Source organism: Saimiri boliviensis, chromosome 4 (genome assembly GCF_048565385.1).
Source record: "Saimiri boliviensis isolate mSaiBol1 chromosome 4, mSaiBol1.pri, whole genome shotgun sequence".
In the NCBI taxonomy this organism is placed as follows: Eukaryota; Metazoa; Chordata; class Mammalia; order Primates; family Cebidae; genus Saimiri; species Saimiri boliviensis.
In genome coordinates, this window is record NC_133452.1 from 128,298,201 (window position 1) to 128,323,471 (window position 25,271).

Here is a 25,271-nt window from a genome sequence, read left to right on the forward strand (position 1 = left end):
ACAGAAAGAAATTAAACATAACTAAATAGAGGAACAGATCTTGTTCCTGGAATAGAAAAGTCAATATTGTAAAGTTCAACTCTACTCAAATTGTTCTATAAATATGATGAAATCCCAATCAAAAACCCAACATTACTTTTTTTTTGGTAAGTTGACAAGATGATTCTAAAATTCCTACAGAAAAGCAAAAGATTTAGAGTAGCCAAGGCAATATTGAAAAAGAACAATCCTGGAGGATTTACACCACCAAATGCAGAAGCTTACAGTAATAACCAAGACACTGTGGTTTTGGCACAGAAATGACAAATAAATCAATGAAATTAGAATAGAGTCTAGAAATACACCCATATATAAGTGGTCACTTGAGTTACAACAAGAGTGATACAGCAGTAACTGCGTATTAATATGGAAATAAAAATGGACCCGGGCCTTACAGCATATGAAAGACAAAATAAAACTTCTAGAGGTCAATTAAGCAATCAAAGAAAACATCTTCTTGATCTTGGAAAAGGCAAATATTTCTTTTTTTTTTTTTTTTTTGAGATGGAGTCTCACTCTCCTGCACAGGCTGAAGTGCAATGGCATGATCTCAGCTCACTACAACCTCTGTGCCTCAGGTTCAAGCAATTCTCATACCCTCAGTAGCTGGGATTACAGGCATGCACCACACACACCCAGCTAATTTTTTTATTTTTATTTTTAGTAGAGATAGGGTTTTGCTATGCTGGCCATGGTGGTCTCAAACTCCTGATCTCAAGTGATCTGCCTGCCTCAGCCTCCCAAATTCCTGGGATCACAGGCATGAACCACTGCACCCAGCTGCAAGTACTTCTTTGATAAAAAACAAAAATAGCTAACCTTCAAAAAAAAAAAGATTAAAAATTGGGCCACATTGAAATTAAGAACGTCTGTTAATCCAAAACACACACACACACACACACATATATATATATATATATATATGTACACACACATACACACACACACACACACACACACACACCCATTATCTGCATTACCAGAGTGAACAAATAAGCTATGTGCTATACAAGATATTTGCAACATATGTGTCTGGCAAATTCATATACAGCATAAAAAATCACTGCAAATAAATTTAAAAGGAAAAATAACCTAGCTTAAAAAAAATCATAGATCCTATGACAAAATGGAGAACATATTTCATCTTAAAGAACAACTTTAAACTTCACATGGAACCAAAAGAGAGCCTGCACAGCCAAGACAATCCTAGGCAAAAAAAACAAAGCCAGAGGCATCACACTATCTGACTTCAAACTATACTACAAGGCTACAGTAATCAAAACAGCATGGTGCTGGTAACAAAACAGAGATATAGACCAATGGAACAGTACAGAGGCCTCAGAGGCAACACCACACATCTACGACCATCTGATCTTTGACAAAACTGACAAAAACAAGCAATGGGGAAAGGATTCCCTGTTTAATAAATGATGTTGAGAAAACTGGCTAGCCATATGCAGGAAGCTGAAACTGGACCCCTTCCTTACACCTTATACAAAAATTAACTCCAAATGGATTAAAGATTTAACCATAAGAACTAATACCATAAAAACCCCTAGAAGAAAACCTAGGCAACACCATCCAGGACTTAGGCACAGGCAAGGACTTCATGACTAAAACACCAAAAGCAATGCCAACAAAACCCAAAATAAACAAATGGGATCTTCTGCACAGCAAAAGAAACAATCATTAGAGTGAACCAGCAACCAACAGAATGGGAAAAAATTTTGTAATCTACCCATCTGACAAAGGGCTAATATCCAGAATCTACAAAGAACTAAAGCAGATTTACAAGGAAGAAAAAAAAAAAAAAAAAAAACACATTCAAAAGGGGGCAAAGGATATGAACAGACGCTTTTCAAAAGGAGACATGTATGTGGCCAACAAACATATGAAAAAATGCTCATCATCACTGGTCATTAGAGAAATGCACATCAAAACCACACTGAGATACCATCTCACATCAGTTAGAATGGCGATTATTAAAAAATCTGGAGACAACAGATGCTAGAGAGGATGGGGAGAAAAAGGAACACTTTTACACTGTTGGTGGGAGTGTAAATTAGTTCAACCACTACGAAAGACAGTGTGGCCATTCCTCAAGGATCTAAAAATAGAAATTCCATTTGACGCAAAAATCCCATTACTGGGTATATACAAAAGGATTATAAATTGTTCTGTTATAAGGACACATGCACACATATGTTCACTGTGATGCTGTTCACTGTGATGTGAAGACCTGGAACCAACCCAAATGCCCATCAATGATAGACTGGACAAAGAAAATGTGGCACATATACACCATAGAATACTATGCAACCATAAAAAGCAATGAGTTTGTGTCCTTTGTGGAGACATGGATGAATCTAGGAACTATCTTTCTCTGCAAACTGACACAAACAAGAACAAAAAACGAAAACACATGTTTTCACTCATAGGTGGGTGATGAACAATGAGAACACATGGGCACAGGGAAAGGAACAACACTCACTGGGCTAGGTTGTGGGGGGTGGAGGGGAGGGGAGGGGAGGGGCAGTCGTGGATGGGGAGGATGCGAGGGATAATTCTGGGAGAAATGCCTGATGTAGGTGATGGTGGTGGCGGGGGGTGGGGGGAGGATAGAGACAGCAAACCACGTGCAGGATGCAGGATGTGCACATGTACCTCAGAGCCCAAAGTACAATAAAAAAAAATTAAAAAAAAAAAATAATAACAAGTATAAAGTCACAATAATACAGAGGATGACTAATTAAAGTCTGGTAAGAGAATCAAACAAAGTTTTCTCAAACAAGTATAATTTAACATGGACTTTAAGAGATGAATTGGAGGCAAAAAGTTGGGAGAGGCGGCTCCAAGGAGGTGAATAATCATGAACAAAAGCAAGAAGGAGTACTTCTACAATGGAAGGCCCCGCGCAGACCCCAGTAGCCCTGGAGTGGAAGTGACTGAGGAGGCAGGAGATAAAGCACAAAGCCTCATCGTATATGCCATGCTTATGAGTTAGAGTCCATCTGGCAGATTAGCCAGGAATGAAACGCAGTAGTACTGGCACAAAAGCGTTGTTGTGAATGTTCAGTTGGTTTGCATGGCACCAGCCTGGAGTGGTCTATCAGAGTAATATACTATAATGGATAAAAGCTCAAGCAGGCTCTGTCTTGAGCCCTCTACTCAGGCTCAAATACCAGACCTGCCATTTTCTACTTCTGAAGCCTAAAAAACATTATTTAATGTTTTTATTCCTCACCTCTAAAAAAGGGCAAAAAAGGTATCTATGTTAGACAAATGTTGGGAAGATAAATGTTTTAGTGCATTAGTATATATAAAGTGCTTCAAACACTACCTGGCACATAGCACTAAACATTAGCTATTGGGGTGTCATTAACAAATTTCTCCTTTCCGCTGGAGAAGCAACATAATACAATAATCTTAGAATAGAAGCCCAGATGCCTGAGTGCTGTCAGTGCTTATGGTTGCCAAACGGGTGACTTTGGACTTTCTAAAACCCCCACTGCCCAACTGTAAAAAGACTACATGATCACAAACCTCAGTTTTTGTTTTTGTTTTTTTTTCAGTAACTGATCCAGAATTCAGCATGATGAAATATGACTACTATGACTCAGGTTTTTTTTATGATTATAGATTTTTTTCAGCAGCATATATTGGATTGATATTTAGCCAAATGATAATGTTTTCCCTTTCAAGTTTATTTATTGCCTGTGTTTGAGTTCAAGGAAGAACAAGAACCAAAATGTGATTATTAATATGAAATTAATATAGCCCAAAGGAAAGTTTGCATTTTTAAAAAGAAATGTGTAGTTACCAATTTTTCTTACCGATGATTACACAAAAACAGTCATGAGGCTTTCTTCATTTGTGGAGGAATATTACCATGAGACTCTCACCGTATCAGCACTGGTATGCCAAGGGGTAGAGAGATGAGCAAGAAATGGGTGGAGGTGGCAGTAATGAAGGAGTATATTATCACTAATATTATTTACAATTGTCAGCACATGCTCTAATAAAAAGCAGACTGCCCTGTTAGTCAATCTTACTGTTTTTAAATTCTGTGGGAGAAAAGGCAGCTCCCACTACTCCCTATTTTACTATGCCATTGCATTTTAGTACAAGAAATCAATTATTTTATTGTAAGAAAAATCCTAAGTGAAAAAAGACAGGAGGCAATTTTTAAAATATTATACAATATATGATCTCAAGTATATCACATATGAATCTTCTATTTCAGGGATTTATATAAGATATTAAAATACATACATGTACATTTGTGTATACATGTATTTCTCTGTCTACTTAATAGATAAGAAAATTTCTAACTTTAGTAGCAGTGATTATCTCTATTGGAAGATTATGATTGCCTTTTCTTAACTCTTTCTTGAATTTTTCCACATTGCCTGTAAGGAATATATGTTGCATTAGTAAAACACATGTGCTAATAAATATTTTGGAGGCATTTTGTCTGTGTCATATTTTTTTCTACTTTAAAATTTCAGTAACTGTCTCTGTAATCCTCTAATACTTAAAGAGTAAATAGGTGGAAACAAACGCAGACCCTATATAATACACAGATCACCAGGGGAGACCCACAAACACGCATGATTTTACCCATATATTTCCCATGAATCTTTTACCCTATCCCTCAAACATTAGATTCTAAATCACTTGATGTGGGTTTTTCCCCCATCTGTACGAATTAACAGAGCCCCTTACACATAGCTGGGCCTCAATAAGCATATGTAGACTTAAACTGTATGTAGATAGTTCAAAATTTTAGGGACAGAAATAATTTGTATTAGGTCAAAATCAGATCATTAAGACATCTTAAAAATAGCTTTTAAACAAACAAAAAAGCACCTTCTTTAAGATACAGAATTAAGTAGTTATATTTATATTCTATTCTAGTCGGAATTTGAAGATATATTTTCCCTTCGAAAAGACATTTTGTTTGCTATTGAACTTCAGTCAGCTTCAACTTATTATCAGCTTGTTACTGATTATTATTCCACTGCCTGTTACAACCTTACATTCTTCTGTATGTGTTAATTAACCAAAACAAAATATTAATGTGTCCAAAATCATGTTTAACAACATCACTATCACTAAAAAACATCTCACGACTTCTCACTATTCACTTCCACAAAGTTTGATCAAAGGACCTTCACCATTTGACCTTAATCAGCCTCTCTCAACAACTCTGCCTTCCTTTTTTCCCACCCACTTCTCTCACACTCCCCTGTTGTCTGAAAACCCCAGGCTCTCCACCATTCACCTCCTACTTATCAAAATCATGCTCCCAAATGGCCTGTTAAAAAAAAGCAACCTCCTACGTGACCCCTTCCCAGTTTCTTCTTGAGTGTCTCCACCCACCTGACCCTGCATAAGGGAATTGCGAAATAACTGCCTGTAAAGTTTGTTTGTAAAAACTAAGTGTTGGGAGGTTCTGCTTCTTCTCAGTGGGGTAGATAACCTCCTGTTTTATTAGGTCTTGGGAGAGCATTTAATCAGTCTTGTTCTTATCTCATACTCTCTATTTACCCACTCCTTTGCATGTGAATCTTATCCAAGTTAATTAAGTCCTGGGGGTCAGCTGTATTCTCCAAGTCAGTCACTATTTGGGTTCCAACGTGAACCCTCATCTAGAGATACTTAGACACATGTGTAGCCAAGTGTCAGCGGCTGGGGTTACAGATCAATCATCCAAAGGCTATGGTGTACTGGTAACTTAAGTCTCCGTAACTCAGTGTCTATGCCTGCTTCCTGATCCCAGTTGTGGGGCCTCTGACACCAGCTTCAAATGACAATGCCATCACTCCAACTGCTCAGGCAAAAAATGTTGAAGTCATCTTGTATTCTTCAACCTATTTCACATCCCACGTTTCACTACCTTCAAAATATACCTAAAAACTAGCCATTACTGCCACCATCTGACCGTCTAAGATACCATCATCCCATACTTGAATTATTTTAGTAATATCTGATATGCTCATTCCTAGTCCTCTACAGTCAATTTTAAATACTGCAGCCAGAAGAATCCTTTTAAAATACAGCAGGTTTAAAATTGATCATGTCTCTCTTCTGCTCAAAATTCTCCAGTGGATTCCCAATTTACAAAAACCAGAGCTAAGTTCCTTAAAATGGCCAGTGAGGATCTCCAAGATCTAGTCTCCATGTTTCCTTTCGAATTCATCTTCTACTCATCTCCTCTTTGCTCTCTTGGATCTGGTAATTGGCCTCTGCTCTTCTCAAGAACAAAGAATCTGTGTCTCTATCCTAAAGCTTCCCTTATGTCTCCTGTGTTCTGCCCACAAATATATGCATGCTTATTCCTTCTTTTCTCAAATCTTGGCTCAAATGTTACTTTGTTAAGGCCTACTCTGAGCACTGTATTTAAAATTGCAAACTACTTTCCATCACTACCCCCAACTCCCTTTACTGAACCATATTTGTGTTTTGCTTCTTCCTGTTAGCACTCTTTATTAGTTGATTATACCCATTTGTAGGTAAACTTCATTCAAGGGCAGGCAGGGTCTCTTTGGTACTTTATTTTCCTATGTATTTTCAGAACTTAGAACAGTATCTGATACATCATTGGCAATAAAAAATAACTGCTAAATGAACAAATGGCCTGCAATACCTTTAACCTGTAAGGTTGGTCAAACACTTACCGATTTTCCTCATAGCTGAACACAGCAGATGCCAAAGGACAAATACATTACCGGATTCTCCTTTTCTTCCTGCTTCAAATTCACCTTACATTTGAACTCAGAAACATATCTTCTTTCAGTGCCTCCTGGCCTGGTCTGCATTCTAGGTACTAGCACCTCATCTACTAATCATGAACTTTTGTCAGTTCCAGGTGAGTTACTTCTGACTTCTAATAACAACCACATGATACCTTATACCTGGCTTATTTAGAAACCAATACTTCCACATCTACACCCAACTGATCTCAATCTTAGACTCCCTCAACCAGGTCTTCAAACACCTCTGATTAAGAATATGTAATCACTACCACTGCCTAGTCATGATTATTTTGGTTTCATTCTGCTTCACTACCACTGACCAACCTACCACATGAAAGCAGTATTTTTCTTCAGTAAAAAGTGGATGATAAAAGAACATATTTCACAAGGTTGCTATGACGGTCAACTTAAGACAATGCATGTAAAGTGCTTAGCACAGTGTCTAACACTTAAGTGCTCAATAGATATTACCTGATACTGCTACTAAATTATGTAACAAATTCATTATTCAAAATCAGATGTGAGTTCCAGTCCTTAGGATAAAAGTCGCCCTATTTTTTTTTCAAGATAATTTGAAAAGTGACTAGCTAAAGACATCAACAATTGACATAAAAATATATGCCCCATGATGGATCTGCGGCAACTGTAAGAGATCAGGCAGAATCCTTAAAATGCAAAATGTTGGTGTGTCAAAAAGTCAGCCGTCATCATCTCAAAAAGGCTCCCATAGCAAATCTTCATGATCTTTTACATATCATTGAGAGGACAGACAAGTAAAGTAACATCTCCTTATTTTCATGAAACTTAACTTTTGATAAGATGCCTAAATTTGTACCTAAGGTCCTAAGCTCATCACATCTGTAACAAATGCTAAAGAATGCCCTAAGTCAGGTCAAGTCATCTCTTCTTGCATGTTCCTCTCATTCCCCATTGGAATACCACCTGCCCTTTCTCCTTTGCAGAGTTATTTTTTGTGGCTTAGCCCTGAAGGCATTTGAGCTTGCAAAACTGCTAAATTCTACCCCTTTGGAATTTAGGTGTTTAGGCATTAAGAAATCTCAGTTTTTCAAGGTGAGGTTTTAAGATGACAATCAGCTTTGCCATTCTTACAAACTACTAAAGGTGTATCATCAGAAAATATTACACATTTCAATAAGTAACTCAGTGAGTGGTTTTTATTTTAAACCAGAGACAGTAAAGAATGAGTAAATATAAACAATCACAAAAAATAAAAAATTCTCCTTCAGTGATCCCCAAACACACAGAACTACACGTTGAACCAGTCAATAAGACTACCTCAAAGCTCAGAGAAAGACTGTACACACCATGTGCAGTCTCTACAAAAATTGTTTCTCACAGCTTATTTTATATTTAAAAAGAATGAATTTAAAAGTACTAAAGAGTAACAGCTGAGTAAAGAAAACAGTCTCAAAAACATTTCTCCTAATCGGATAAATTTTATGCACTCCAGCTGGGTGCAGTGGCTCATGCCTGTAATCCTAGTTGGAAGGCCGAGGTGGGTGGGTCACGTGAGGCCAGGAGTTTGAGACCAGCCTGGCCAATAAAGCTCTATTTCTACTAAAAATACAAAAAATAGCCGGAAATGGTGATGGCGCCTATAATCCCAACGAGTTGGGAGGTTGAGGCAGGAGAATTGCTTGAAGCTGGGGTTCAGAGGTTGCGGTGAGCCGAGATTGCTCCAGTTCACTCCAGCCTAGGCAAAAGAGCAAAACTCTGTCTCCACAAAAAAAAGAGAGAGAGAGAGAGAGAAGAAGAAGAAAAAGAAAAAAGAGCACTCCTAAATAACTTACATTTTAAATTATTCCTTTCCAACTATTAACAGAGGATAGGTTAGTATTAGCAAAGCAAAGTCTCTGGTAAACTTACTGACACCTATAAGCAACTGTATTTATTTTTTTTCTTTTTAAAGCTAAATTCTTATCTAAGTTGGCAATTTTTAAAAGACGGTTTCTTAAAAATACAAGTCACTGATGATCCTTAGACTTTACCTAATAATACACTGCAGAGTAAAACATCTGAAATTCCTAAGATACTGACGACTCTGATGTGCAACCAAGTTGGAAATCTCACATAACAATTTCATATGTGCCTTTTCCTAATTTTTTAATATTTTATTTCAACAAACATAAAATAGCTATGAAATGTGTGTCTCTCTGTATAGCAACAAGAGTTTGTTAAAGACAGAGTACTGCCATACAGACACAGCAATAGTTGGCATGATGAAGTCAGTGCAATTTTAACCAGATCTTTTTCTCTCTCCCTTCCTCCCTCCCTCCTCTCCTCTCTTTCTGACCCTGTTACTCTCCCTTTCTTCCACCTTCCCTCTCTTTCCCCCCCTTCTCCTCTCATTCCCTCTCTCTCACACATACTCAAACATAAATATATATTAACAAGTAATGCATTTTATTCACAGAAGAAATGTTCAACTTAATGTTCCAGGATGGTAATGTCATTAAATTTAACTAAGCAAAATACATTTCCAGGAAGAAATCAATTTTGACTCAAATTCAAAGAATGACAAAATTCAGTGAGAGCTGGGACAGGGATAGGGTAGAAAGGAAATTCTTAACAAAAATTAGGAACATCAGGACAGAGATAATTCTAGTCTAATGAAGGCACAGATAAACATATAAATATCACTTAGCTGGGCAGGGCGTGGTTCCAAAGGGATGCAGATGAAAGTAAAGTATCATGACACAATAAAAATCATTTCTATCATGAACTAATTCATGAACAAGAAGTATAACATATAAAAATAATCTTAAATTGGTAAGCAATGTTAGAGATTTGGATAGAAACACCAGATTTTTTAAATATGAAAACATTTTTGCTTTATATTTTTTCCTAAATAAATGAAGATACTTGAGGAGGTACAATGACTTGTTTAATGCTATACTAGCTGAGACCTAGCGACAAAGCCTCTAGTCTAGTCTACTTTTATATCAGCTCACTCCCAGGAAGACTCCCCATCACCTGTTCATCTTCCTCTTTGCATCTGCAGGGCCAACTGATGGTTAATATCTCTCTACATTACTAATGCCTCCCAAGGCCATAACAGACACACCCAAGAACAGTGACTCAATGAGGAACCAAGCCCTGAACTCAGGTAATGTGGTACAGAGCACATCGGAAATTACTCTGCCCTATTTCTCACTAGACTTTTTTGCTTATGTGTCTTGATTCCATATTTCACAAGATTAAGATTCACATCTCACCTAAAAAGCTAGCCTAGAATTAGAAAACAAAGATGCAAATAACATTGTGGTTAAACATTCAGATGTTCAAGACTCTCAGAAGTCATAACTTTGTAAACACGTACCATTGAGCGGACAGGAAAAAAAATGCTTTAATGAAAGATGACTTTTTTAAGTAATTAAAGGGGATGTTTTCACAGGAGGAGTTCACAGTAATTAGGAATATGTGCATATATCATCTTGGGAACACTGCTTGACAGACACATAATTACCTGGGAAAAGTCTTGCTAGACACTATCAGACTTTATAAAGTTGACCCAAATGTAATTATGTCAATCACAAAGTGAAAAATAGAAAGGGTTTTAAAAAAAGAACCAGTAAATTAAAACATGTCCCTTTAGCGCACAAGATATCATTCTCAAACAAAAAACATAAGCAACATACAAAGCAAAGAAAACAAACAAAAACTCTAAACAACTTCTAAGTGACAAATAGCAAAAACAAAATTAATAAGTAAAAAAGTATAGATTTTTGTAATACTATAAAGATCACGTTCTGCTTATAAAAGCAAAATGATCAAGAGGTCATTTAACTATATAACTTAAGCTAGAAATGAGAGCATATACATTACTAAAATTCAAAAACAAAAAATGTTTCAGCTCTTTCCAGTAAAACCAGTTGCGATTGAGAATCATTTTTAATTCCTTTCACAAGAGACTGGAAACTTAACTTGGTGTTTATAATGAGACTTCAAATGTTTGGTCCTTTAAGCAGACATCTTTTATATTCTTTTCATTAATTTCAGATTTTTTCATTAAATGGCATGATTTTCCTAAGTACCTTATCTCAACTGCAAACACAGAAAAGTGAAAATGCAGTTAAATTCTTATCTGAGATCTTTTCCTGGGTTCTGTTTTGCTGGTGTCTAGCCCTACTGGTTTGGCTTCATATCTCTGTAGAGTTTTACAATGTTTATTACCAAAAGACTCCTTCTGAGATACTTGGAAGCAAAACAAAAACAAAAACAAAAACAAAAAAAAAAAAAAACTTTATCCATTAAAATACACATTATCCAAACACTTTATGGAGAAAAAAGATCATCCCTTTAGAATGCCATGGCAATTACATGGTAATCACTGAGTTACCAATAAAGATAATTGATCCTCTGAAAAAAAAATTCAAAAACAGAAAGCCTATCCTGATGAATATTAAGCTCCCATTGATTCTGAAAGATAATAAGAGCATGACATCTGCTGAGTTAATGATAGTCATGAAAACCACATTTATTCTTTATAAAGCAATGTGTTCTGGGGCAAGCTTTTATTTCATAATATTTGAATCTTAACTTTTTAAAATGGGGTCAATAACATTTTTTCCCAGAGTATTTAATCCTTCAAAAATCTTTAAGTAGATATGGGGACATATGAAGAACCTTCCAAAATAATTGAGAAATACATGTTCCATGCAAAGACAGCCAATTTGTCTTTAATATTTATTGCATCCGGGTAGAAACTAACACATTCCCCAACATCTTAATAAATAACAACTGGGTGTGGTAGTTCATGCCTATAATCCCAGCATTTTGGGAGCCTGAGGCAGGAAGATCACTTGAGTCCAAGAGTTTGAGACCAGCCTGGATAACAAAGGAAAACCTTGTCTCTGTGTGAAAAACAAAAAAACAAAACAAAACAAAAAACATGCACACAAAAAGCTAAGTCATCTGTTGTAATTTATATTTGATTGGCAATATATTCAGTTTACAAGATCAAATAATCCTCTTACTTTGAATTCAGCTTAGATATATGCATATAAGTAGAAAAAAGACACAATTTCGTATTTTTATGCCACATTGATATTATAAAAGAGAAGCACACATCACATTACTGTTTTATAGTATGGACTTCACTTTCTTCAGCTCGCTAATTCAAGTGGGAGTTCTCAACAGACAGTGACCAGGTAGAAGACATTACTTTTAGAGGCTCATTAAATACACAGCTGCCACATTAGAAAGAAAAACACATCAAAAAGTCATGACTAATGTTCAGTTCCCAGTGAGTGCTAGCCCAAAAACTTATGATTATCTCCTGATTTAACATTTTGTGTCACAGCAATGCAATGCCCCAAAGGAAACTATCATGCAGTTTGATAAATGCATTACTACTAAGTTACCACAATAATAATAACAACAATAAGTACCAAAATGCATTACTACTAAGTTACCATCAAAGCTATCATGCAGTTTGATAAATGCATTACTACTAAGTTACCACAAGAAGAATCTGAGTCTTCACTGATGTATTTTTTTCAGTTTTCTGTTAACATTGTGCTTCAAAAGCATATCATGTCCCCAAACAAAACTAGCAAACATTAATACTTGATATTTATTATTTTGCCATTACAAAGACTCACACATATATATCCTCAAATTTTTTATGTTGCCTTACAAAATGCAGTTATATAACTTTTTCACAGAGCCCAGGATAATAGTGTTTAGAAAAATATTCATGGTTCAACTTAGAAAACTGAATGACCATTCAATACACTCAATAAAAGTGTGGTCACTTAGAGTGCGCCTGATTCTCTAGCTAATTATTAACAACTGGAATGAATGAGTACTTTATTTAATAAAATACCGTGAAAGAAGTTACCACAATTAAAAAAGATAGGTTATTTGAACTCAGAAGGGTTAGGGAAAAAATTGCTATATTTCTGCAAAGCTTGGACATTAGCTTCAGAACACTGTGTCTCCCTACATGACTGCTAACTTTTACTTGCCTGTCTTATAAACCGCCATGTCACTAAGGAATTCAAGGGTCTTATATTTATGTACTTCATGAAAGCATACTTTTGCAAGCATTTCTGTGTCTTATTGGCATAGAAGAAAGCAATGTCATGCATGCATGCTTCCTAAGGTCCTTTTTAGATCTAAATTTCTGTAACATATAGTCATAACTAAAAAATACACACTTTCTAATTAAAAATTGTAATTTTTTCCCCATACTTTTTTTTTTTTTTAGACAGGGTCTCGCTCTGTCACTTAGGCTAGAATATAGTGGCATGATCTCAGCTCACTGTAACCTCCGCCTCCTGGATTCAAGCGATTCTCATGTCTCAGCCTCCCGAGTAGCTGGGACTGCTGGTGCCCACCACCACATCCAGCTTACTTTTTGTTGTTGTTGCTGTTGTTGTTTTTGTAGAGATGGGGTTTTGCCATGTTGACCAAGTGGTTTCAAACTCCTGACCTCAATTGATTTGCCTGCCTCAGCCTCCCAAAATGCTGGGATTACAGGCTTGTGCCACCACAGTCGGCCTTGCCCATACGTTTTAAAACTGTAGATTGAGCTTGGGAAATTTTGTTGTAGTCTCCAAAGTGCCTACCATGGTGCTGAGCAGACAGAAAACTCTTAGTAACTTTTGTTGCTTGATTAAAGAGTTCTACAGTTTTACCCGAGCTCTAAAACATGATTTATGAGATGTATAAGACAATATAAATATTTGATAAAGAAGAACAAAGCCTTAAAATGCTAAATATCTCAGAATCTTACTTTAGAATTTTATATTATGACAATTTTATACTGTTTCCACACAACTCAGGAAAACAGACAAGTAAACATATGGCTTATTTAGTAGCATAAATCACATTCAGAACAAGAATTAGTATTCAGTACTGTTATGCACAAAAAAAACTTCAGCATATCCACCAACTACTTTCTTTTAGAGAGGAAGAAAAATTTAGATGCTTTCAAATTATGAGTGTCAAATCATCTTATTCCCAGTCAACATACCTTGGTCTTATGGGAGAAGAGGTCTCTTGAGCACATTATGAAGAAAAGCAAATCTCTTTCTTTAGCAGGTAGCTAATGCCACTCTCCTAAATATATGCAAGATATAGGAAATACAACCTTCCTCTGTATTGATAGGTAAATTTCCTAAAAATAATAGTCATGGCCTATACATATAGAGATCCTTTCATTAACGTACACATTTGTTATATTACTCTCTGTACTTTTCTACGTGTTTCAAATTTTTCATTTCAAAGTAGAAATGTTATTACCTTTCTTGCTTCTTTAACCATCTTCCGAATAGTTTCCTTTATTGTAAGTAGATGTGCTCTTGGTGGATGAAAAAGGAGCTCTATATGGGTACCCCCTAAGAGTCCAGGCATCACGTATGGCCAGCCTAAGTCAAGATTTGGAGCTTCCACATCAGACTCAGTAGGCCAGTAAGTCCCTGAAGATGATGTATCATCACAGGAATCATCAGTACCATGTGCTGTGCTCTGTGCAACTTTCTGGACATTTTTCAAAATATAATTAATTTCTTCCTCAGCAAGAAAGTCTGAAACTTGTTCCCGGGCAAGAAATTCTTGGTATGCTTCTAACCCACGTTCAATCAGAACATCAATGGCTATTCGATACCATTCCTTGTAGTGAGGCTCAATGTAGTTGTCAGATTTACACTCATCATTCAATGAGGAAAGCATTGATGAGGTCTCCATGCTTGCAAGTGTTTGGCGATGGCACTGTCAAATGTCCGCTCATGCAGTGGTGAGAAGTATCTGGTATTTGAAAAGAAGAAATCAAGATCAAGTTAAAATTCTGCAATAGAATGTTTTATGATACATATCAACTCTTATCTTTTATTTATACATTTCCATTACCAGCAGCTCAAAATGACATATATTTCATATCCAAAATGACATTAATAGCACCACGATTCATACATCTATCACAAATAACCTAAGAAGATTTCTCTTACAGATTGCTGTTGGATTTTCCTTTGCCAAGGTATCTCAAATTAAAACAGAATTAGAAAACAATCAATGCCTAGCCAGCCATTAATGTAAGTCTCTACTGAGTACCTGTCATGCATACAGTAATATGCTAAATATAATGTTAAAAGCACAAAACACTGGTCTTTCAGGAATGTATTAATTAGCTGAGGAGGCAAACTGTACACACAAAACTGTTAGTTACCACTTCGAAGAAAGCCATATACTGCTAAGGGCCAAAATGAGTAATGCCCATAATCAGTGCTTTAAGAAGAAAAGCAAGGAGAGATAAATAGGGAGCAAATGAGTTATGAACAGTCCTGAGCAAGAGGTGGGCTTCAGCTAGACCTGGAGCAATGAATAAGAATCTGAATCTGATCTTCAAGAAGAAATATGTCCATCCCATACAAGGATAAAAACATAAGCAAAAGCACACAAGAAATATGAGGGTTTGGTACATTCAGGAATCAAGAAGAAAATAAAAAAGAAGAAAAAAAATCCTGGCATGCTGTAAAACAGGTTCTTTTTACTAGAAGTAAGAGATAAGATTGAATAGACAAGATAAAGCCAAGAATGGAAGGACACAAATTTTTGTGATTCAACAAAACTTCTATTTAAAACAATTCTGGCAGTAGCAGGGGACTGGAGAAGAGATAGATAGCTAGGAAAGTGTTTCAGTGTTCAAAAACCCAGTGAGGAAGTGGACAGAGTATTCCAGAGATGGTCTGAAGGATCCTTGAGATTCAGAATATATGAAATGAAATTTAAGACATGAAAGATAATTAAGGAATTTCTCTTAGGAGTCAAAATCTGCCCATCCAGGCTCACATTGTATCCCTCATAATGCCCACAGAATGCTCTTCATTCAATCATTCAGTCACTACTTCATACTGTGTGAGATACTGGAATGGACTGTCTCTATCAGATGATGGACTTTCCAGTCTTTTGAAGTAATGATCCCCATTTTGCAGATTCAAGATACAGCTTTATGATGTGCTACAAGCATAAAAAAGCTGACTTGAAGAGATATCTATTTGTCGGTGACTCTGCCTCAATTTTATATTTTATATTTTCCGCTTAACTCAGTCTTTTCAGTCTCAGGCCTACCAAAATTCAAATCTGATTTGGGAGGGTAGGCCAGAAAACCATTACCATTGATTAACTCCTTAGCTCAAAATATGGAACAAGAGTCAAAAACTAATCATACAGAAAAGTCTTGAAGAATGGACAACAGAGTAATGAATTTTGCTGGGAACAATGATCAGAAAAGATCTAGCAACTAACAGAACTGAGAAGCACAGAAGACAAAAGGTGTCTCCATTTACCATTTTAGTGGAAACAACCCTGTTCCCATCTCTGGGCTCAGACGTTTTACAAATAAAGTCTAACAGTACAGAAAGCCCAAAGATTAAAGATGATGAAGGAATAAAAATAGAACATGTTCTTGTCTGTCTCTTGGAGAGCCCTCAGCTTGAGTCACAGTTTGATCCAAGGCCAGACAACTAGAACTACACCTGTATCCTTGGCTCCACAATGCAGTATCTGAATTCTGGCGATGCCAGTCTTCTTGTCCTAAACAGCATGTGAAGCTTTACAGAAACACTCTCTTCTCCAAAAGAAAAAGGAAGAACACCTAGCTTATCTGCTAGTATAAAAACTATCGCCCAGAGAAATAAAATTTGTTCCTTCTGTTACCTAATTAAAATTAATCTGTTGACATGTACCAGGGATACATGCTGAAACTTTCTTAATCATTCTAGGATGTCATCTTTTTTCCAATTACATTTCATTCAAGTTCGATGGTTTTCAAAAGGGCAGATTTGCCCCTCATGTGACAACATCTGGAGACATTTTACATGGAATCACTTGTGAGGAGGAGGGCTACTAGCATGTAATGATTAGAGACCCAGGATGCTGCTAAACATACGACAATGCATGAGACAGACACCCATAATAAGAAATAATCCCGCCAAAATGTCAACAGTGTCAAGGTTGAGAAATCTTCATAAAGTTGCTGACTTCATATTCATATCATACGATTAATAACCTGTCAGCATTCATTACAGTTATCTTTTGCACATAATGCTCATTTTTAACAAAAATAAAAATAAGATTGGCATTCACTGGAATGACTCAATTCTTATGTGTATAGTTTCCTAAGATTTGGTGAGGTACAGGTTTCACTTGGTAATTCCAGTCCATGAAGGAACAAATAGCTGGTGATTACATGATACATCACATTTGTCATAGTTGTTCATAAACGATCCAAGTTTCCTAAACTCTTATTCATTTTATCTTTGAAATGTAACTTTTGAATTCCTATGTGATGTTAAACACCTGTTACCTATTTGGGAGTTAAAACGCATAAAGTACTTTTCAAATACTAATTTCTGAGCTATACCTATGCAAATAAATATTTTGCAGCTGTAAAAAATTCATTCTGGAACTGTGTAAACTCTGAAATCATAGATCTCAAAAGGACCATGAAGACAAAATAAAACCACAAAGACAGATAATCTGAAGAAAAAAAAAATGGAAATAAGAAGTAAAACTTCTTATTTATAATTAATTACAATTATAAGACTAATCAATAGCCAGATGCCACACACAAAAAAATATGAAAAATATAACAGAATGAGCAATATGGTTACAATATTATGTACAAGAGTTGAGATTACTACGAAATATATTTGATACTGTTCCGGTGGAAAGGCTATGTTCTAGCCACTGTCTAGAGATACTTATCACAAGAGCTATTTGCAAGGAATACTTGTTAAGGAACCATCTATAAACAAATTTTATCAGAGAACAATGAGGTAATGGTACTTACATAGTTAGGTATTGCAATAAAATATCTCCTGTATGTAGTTGTAGACTTAACAAAGCACTCTCTACAGTTCAATCCCTGAATATTAAGAGGGCTTTGAGGACAAAAGTAATTAGGTGTGCCTTCAAATATATTTTTAAAAGGCATTATTTTATTAATAACGAATAAAAACTCCTAAGAAGTATATTCTTTTATCACGCACGGTAGAATTAATGAGCAGAGAAAATAAAAGATATCATTATGCCGTGTAAGCTGAGCAGACTTAACTAACAGTTAAATGACTCACTCCGGAAAAAAAGTGACCCTTACAAATCCGTGCCTCAAAAAAACATTAAAAATTGCATTTGATATTGAACGTAGGGTATAATAAAATTATATAAATACAAAGGATATAAAATAAATCATAAAAATTCATTTCAACTCATGGGCCGCTCTGAAAACAGTTTGGCAGTTTCATTTATGAAATGACACATGCAACTAACATGCAACTAACATACAACATGGCGACTGCACTTTGGCGATGTATTCACAAAAAACTGAAACTTATCCTGTACACAAATGTTTATAGCAGCTCAATTCATAACAGTCTGACAATGGAAACAACCCAAATGGCTTTCAACAGGTAAATATTAAACTATGGTACACCCACACTGCGGAATACTACTTGGTAGTAAAATAAATGGCTGATGATACATGCAGCAACCTGGATGAATCTCCAGAGAATTATGCTGAATGATAAAACACCAATCTCCCAAGTTTACATGCTGTATCATTCCATTTGGTTAGATGTTGCACTCTTAAAATGACAGTGGGAAAGGTAGATGTGGCTATAAAGAGGCAATCAGAAGAATTTTTGTAGTTACAGAAATATTCTCCATCACCTGGCATGGTGGCTCATGCTTATAATCCCAGCACTTCGGGAGGCCAAGGCGGGCAGATCACCTGAGGTCGGGAGTTTGACACCAGCCTGACCAATATGGAGAGACCCTGTCTCTACTAAAAATACAAAATTAGCTGGGTATGGTGGTGCATGCCTGAAATCCCAGCTACTCAGGAGGCTGAGGCAGGGGAATGGGTTGAGACTGGGAGTCGGACGTTGCAGTGAGCCATGATCATGTCATTGCACTCCAGCCTGGGCAACAAGAGCCAAACTCCATCATACACACACAAAAACATACATATATATTCTATATCTTGACAGAACCAATGTCAGCATACTAGTTGTGATACAGTATTATAGTTTTGCAAGGCAGCAGCACTGGAGAAAATTGGGTAAACGATACCAGGAATCTCTCTGGATTATTGCCCTCAACTGTATATGAAATCACAATTACCTCCAAATAAGAAGTTTAATGAAAAAAATCGTACTGATGAGCCATGTCATGAGCCTTAGATAGAAAGACAAAAACAACATAAAGCACAGAAGATAAGAGTTCACCTGTAGGGTCAAAGTTCCAGGTTAAAACTCTGCTTCATCAATTATGATGAAGCTCTTGGACAAGTTACACATGTCCACAATCCTCAGTTTAGGCAGAGGTAGACAGAATAACAACAACAGTCTTTATCTCATTGGGGTATTTTAAGGAATAAATAAGGTAATGCAACCCTACTATTATTATGATATGGTGACTGTTTTACATGTTCACAATCTGTTAAACAGTATATTTGCTATACATATGCAATAAATTTGATCATAAGAGATTTAAAGATTTGAAAAGAGATGTTTTTCCATACCATTGGCAATATCATACAATTTGTAACTATTTAATAATCTACAACATAAAACAACCAAACTGATCTGAGAGGATTCACTAAAAAGGCTTCTGAAATAATGGGTCAGTGGGAAAATATTACAAAGAGAAATTTCAACTTTCTCAAATCAAAAGTCTAAGGCTGTAATTACCTAATGTTCAAGCCAATAACCCAAAGTCAGAATTTTGACTGAAACAAATATTTAAAAAAAAAGATCACAGGTGCTAACTAATATCACTGCAGTCCATTTTCCAATTTCTGTTTGAAGCTATTTCTTTCCATCTATTGAATGCTTTATGAGCTGCACTACATTCTCCAACAGAATATGCTGAAGTCCTAACCTGCAGTACCAGTGAATGCAACCTTACATGGATATAGGGTCTTTGCAGATGTAATCAAGTTGAGATGCAGTCATAGTAGATCAGGGCTGGTCCTAATCCAATATGGCTACATGACTTGTGTCTACAAGGAGAGAGGAGGCACAGAGACAGACACGAAGGAAGAACTCAGAGACTACAGAGGCAGACTGGAATGCCAAGAATTGCCTACAAGAGCAGAGATAACAGAAATACATGGAACAGATTCTCCCCTAGGGCACTTCAAAGAGAGCAGGGCCCTGCTGACACCCTGATTCCAAACATCTAGTCTTCAGAAGCATGAGAGAATCAATTCAGCTGTTTTAAGCCAATATTTTTGGTACTTTGTTCAGCTGCAATAGGCAGCTGATACAAATGCATACAAAAATGTTTTTATTTTAAAACCTTCAAAATTTCAAAATAAACTTAAATTAACAAGTAAATTTACCATTTAGAAATGATTGGTTTTTGTAGCTTATATGATAAACTAGTTATCTAATACAACTTCAATGTTAAGCAATTTCATTAAGAAACACTGCAAACTCTCATATATTGAGGGGGGAAAATTCTTGAATTTGTCTTTTCTTTTGGTAATTGACTTTATGATACGTATCAAATGTCTATCTACATAATGTAAGAAAATGTTTCATAAAGGATTGTTTCAGAACATCTCTGTCATATAAAATTATTATCCATGGTCCACAACAGTTGAAAATCATATATCTTTCCTTTCTTCAGCTGTCAAGATTGTGTTTGTCTTCTCATCTGATTACCAGAAATTTAAGATGACAATTAAAACATTAAAAAAGTTTCTATTAAATTAAAAATTGACTATAATATTCAAGCTGTCAAGTGCAATTTGGTATCTACTGTTGGCATCCAAACTCATTAAAAGATTCTAAGCTGGTTTCATAATAATACTTATGACAACATGGCCCAATAGCGCAGATTACAGTCATTCACACAGCATGATATTCAGCAGGTCACAGAGCATATAAATATATGACACACTTAGTCACAGGGTATTAGGTGCAAACATCTCCACATGGATTACCATTAGAATCACCCATCTTATCAAACTCATAAAAACAACAAACATACTTTCAATTCATTTTATAAATCTCAAATGGGAATCCCATTTGCTCAATATCTAATTATTCTTTAATCTCCTCAATTTGTTTTAACTGGAGGGAGGGGATAGCAATATCACTTTCACAACAGTCTAATTACAGGGTTTGTTTGTATTGGCTGCTATTTGCCTTCTCAGATCTAAAGTATAGGAATTTTTGATGTCGAGGGGGAATAAAACAATGTATGTTAATGACATTAGAACATAATTATTCAATGTCATTTGGAAGCACTTATGGAATAATTCTTGTAAACAAATTCATATTAAAAAAATAAACCATTTACAGAAAGAGCTTATACTGAATGCTCAAATTTCAAAGGGTTATGCATGGCTTAAAATGCAAATAAAATTAAATTATTATTTTACCAGCATCCAAACTACAAGGCTGTCCTGATGAAGTTGTGTCTTGTGCCATGCCAAAGTGCTATATTCTTGTGTAGTCCTGATCAGTAATCATTTGGATGAATAGAGACACGTTAAAACAATCTGCAGAAATCAACAATAAACATATATGCTAGATGCCAAACTAGACACGTGACAAAGTGGTGAAATAATAAACCAACATGAACATTATTAAGTTTAACTGCAATAAATTTGGAGGTTGAATTGATATAAAAAATTAACCTCATTCACACAGAACTAGGCAGGTTTTAGAACCCATTAAGTCATGAAGAGTAGCTGAAAAATTGGAAGGTTTAGTCCAAAGAGAACACTGGAAGACTCACTAAGGGTAGTCTTTCATTACAGAAAGTGAAGAGGTAGAATTATTTTAAGGACCAAATGACAAAAATCATAGCAGCATAGTTGGTACGATGGCACAGGTTTTGACCTGAACTCTGAAACACATTGGTTGTAAAACCTCAGTCATGTTACTTAAGGGCTTTAAGCCTCATGTTCCTCACCAAGAAAAAGGGGAAAATAACAGTACTGACCTCGAAGTGTTTCTATATGAACTAAATGAGATGAAGGCCTTCAAGTGTACATCTGCCATAAAAACTGCTAAAAACTGTTAGGTAATAATCTAAGACAGAGTTTCATTTAATAATAAAGCTACGTAAAAATAGAATTGGTACCTTTATTTTTGTTTCTTATTATTATATTTGTGTGTGTGTGTGTGTGTGTGTGTGTGTGTGCGTGTGTGTTTTCTGAAACCCCTCTTTACATTCATCATTAAGCAGAGGGCACATTTTTGGAGAGAGTCCTATAGGATAACAAGTTGGGTTTCTGAGACATTCTTCAGGTCAGAATTCCAAAATAGCATTTGTTTTGCCTGCTCAAAAGATCTGGGAGGTTCAAAAGCTTGCTCAGCAGTGAGCATGTAGTTGGGAAAGTGTTTCCTACAGCAGAGTGGCAAGAACTCGCCTCCTACTCTTCTTCCCCATTTCTCCAGAATCAGCCTTCAAAGTACAGCTTCATTTATTTTTTTTTTGCATTAATTTTTTAAATTATTTTAAATAATTATATAATTTTATATTACTTTATAATTATTTTATAATTTAAAATTATTATTAATTTTAAATAATTTTAAGTATTTAAGTAATGAAAACAAGATGACAGGGTTTTGTTGTTGCTGTTTTCGAGATGGAGTGTCACTCTGTCACCCAGGCTAGACTGCAATAGTGCGATCTCACTGCAGCTTCCACCTCCTGGGTTCAAGTGATTCTCCTGCCTCCGCTTCCCAAGTAGCTGGGACTACAGGTGCGCGCTGCCACGCCCAGCTAATTTTTTTTTTTTTTTTTTTTTTTTTTAATTTCAGTAGAGATAGGGTTTCACCGTGTTGCCCAGGCTGGTCTCTAACACCTTAGCTCAGGTAGTCCGACTACCTCGGCCTCCCAGTGTTAGGATTACAGGCATGAGCCACCAAACCCAGCTGATGACAGGTTTGTAAAAAGGAAGAAGAAACACTTGCTGATCCATCTAGCCACTCATTTTACAGAGGAGGAAGAAAATGTCCACCAGGGGCCACACACTCAAAGGCACATCCTGGGTAAGAACTCAGGTCTGTTGATTGCCATCTAGTGTCCTTCACACAGTCCTGGCTTCCTCAGCAGGGTTTACTTTCCTCACTGCTTTTAGGGTGTGCCTTGGATCATCACCCCAACTATACCCTGGTGCTGCTCAAAGGCTGGGCTACACCTCCTCCATTTGTTTCCCTCTTCCTGTGACCCACTGTGCTCAGCCCAGGCTGGTCATATAATATGAATAGGCCTATAGCGTCTCAAAACCTGTGGCCTTCTGTGGCAGGCCAGGTTCCCATTAGCAACCAGAAGAGTCAGTTTCCACTAACCCTCCATCATAACTCTGATGTCTGTATAAGTTAAACAGAACTGGAGAAACTCGTGCCTGAGTACAAGGACTGGAATATGAAAACAAACCCATTATGACCCCATCTGAATTTTCTCAGACCCTAATGTCTGATTGAATAAAAGCATTGTTACACATACACATTGTACTAGGGCAGACTTCAGAAATTTTCCAAGACTCTAGAGAAAACCTTCCAGATCTCAGGCTCTAGTTAAAGATTAGACATAGATTGAATGAAACATTCTGGCTTGTAGGTATACTCCCACATATAGGCATGGTGCTGAAAATGTACACAAGCACTAGAAAAAAACTTGTAACTTGGAGTTGGCCTGGTGAGTTACTCAACCCTTTTCCCTGTAACCGGTTGCAGAAATAAACTCCCTTCTTGCTAGTCTGTCCGCATCTTGTTATTGGACAGCGAGAACAAGAAACCGGACCTTTCTGTCCAGAAACATTCCAACTAGATTTGGGGCCATTTTACCAGAGATTCATTGCTTCCTCCATCATTTTATAAACTCAAAGGACACTCAGAGCCAGAAAGAACCCAAGAGACCACATCATGGACCAGTCCCCTCATTTTACGAGACCACTTTTTTTTGTTTGTTTGATTAGAGGTAGGGTCTCGCTCTGTCAGCAGTGGCATGATCTTGGCTCACTGCAACCTCCGCCTCTGGGGCTCAAGTGATCCTCCCACCTCAGCTTCCAGAGTAGCTGGGACCACAGGCACGCCCCACCATGCCTGGCTAATTTTTTTGTATTTTTGGTAGAGTCAGGGTTTTGCCATATTGGCCACACTGGTCTCAAACTGCTGGGCTCAATTAATCCATTTGTCTCAGCCTCCCAAAGTGCTGGGATTACAGGTATGAGCAACTGTGCCTGGCCTAGGACACTTCTATACTGGGACATTTTGATCCAGTTTAAAGAATGAAATATTAAACTCTCATCTTAAGAAATATTTGCTCAAATTCACCTCAAACTAATAATGGTATACTGCTTTAATAACTGAAGGTAACAGAGTAAGAGTTGACCAAAGTATAAACTGGAGACTTCTAAAAAATAAATTTTAAAAAATTATACTACCCATGGCCGGGCACGGTGGCTCACACCTGTAATCCCAGCACTTTGGGAGGCTGAGGCAGGCAGATTACCTCAGGTCAGGAGTTTGAGACCATAACATGAACAACCACAATACCCTCAAGAAGCCCTGGAGAGGGTCAGGGACAAGCAGAGCAATGTGTCAAGGATCAGGCGGGTCTGTGGTTAACATGCCATGAATATGGACAGAACAGAGTTTTACATTTTGCTGAAGCATTTTCCTTAAACAGCTTTATAGTTTCAGATTTTAAACTTTAGGTCTTTGATTCATCTCAAATTAATTTTTCTATATGGTGTGTGACAGGATTATGTACATACATATTTATACACACACACACACACACACACACACACATAATATAATTGTTACAGGACTATTTACTGAAAAGACATTCTATTTCCCACTGAATTCCTTTCATATCTTAGTTGAATGTGACATAACTATATAGGGAGAGTCTATTGCTGGGTTCTTTATTCTGTTCCATAGATCTCTTTTGTCAATCATATGCCATAGCTTAATAGTTAGTCTTAGAGTTACTTAATGTAAGTTCTCCACTTTTTACTTCTCTTACAAGATTGTTTAAGATATTCTGGGCCCTCTGCATTTACAAACACCTGGACAATTTATTTTAACTGTTATACTATAAAGGACACAACTCAGAAAGAGCCAAATGTACAGGGCAAGGTATAGGAGTATGGGGCAATGGGGAGCTTTCATGTCCTCTCTAAGCACATCCCCCTCTCAGTAAGTCAATGTATTTACCAATCTAGAATCTCCAGCTTCATTTTCTTCCTAAATTAGCTAAGTGACATTATCAGTACCAGTATTCAAATGCAAAAACAAAACAAGAATGTTAAAAGCTGCCTCTAGTGGTTTTAATAGCATGCAGAAAAGCTTGCTATGATGTTATGTAGCTAACAAGCAGGCTACAAAACTATGTAAGAGCAAAATTGTAATTGCAAAAAATTCACCCCAAAAGACACACACACACACACACACACACACACACACGCACACACTCAAT

General features: G+C 36.5%; 1 protein-coding gene across 1 annotated transcript in view; it reads right to left on the minus strand.

Annotated features, from left to right (window-relative positions):
- Nucleotides 1–25,271, minus strand: part of FAM83B (family with sequence similarity 83 member B) — a 96,147-nt gene that overhangs the window by 58,610 nt on the left and 12,266 nt on the right. Inside the window, exon 2 of the mRNA XM_039464960.2 lies at nucleotides 14,067–14,570. Within this exon, the coding sequence (XP_039320894.1) occupies nucleotides 14,067–14,510 (444 nt within the window). The 5' untranslated portion in view covers nucleotides 14,511–14,570. The remainder of the gene's footprint in view (nucleotides 1–14,066; nucleotides 14,571–25,271) is intronic.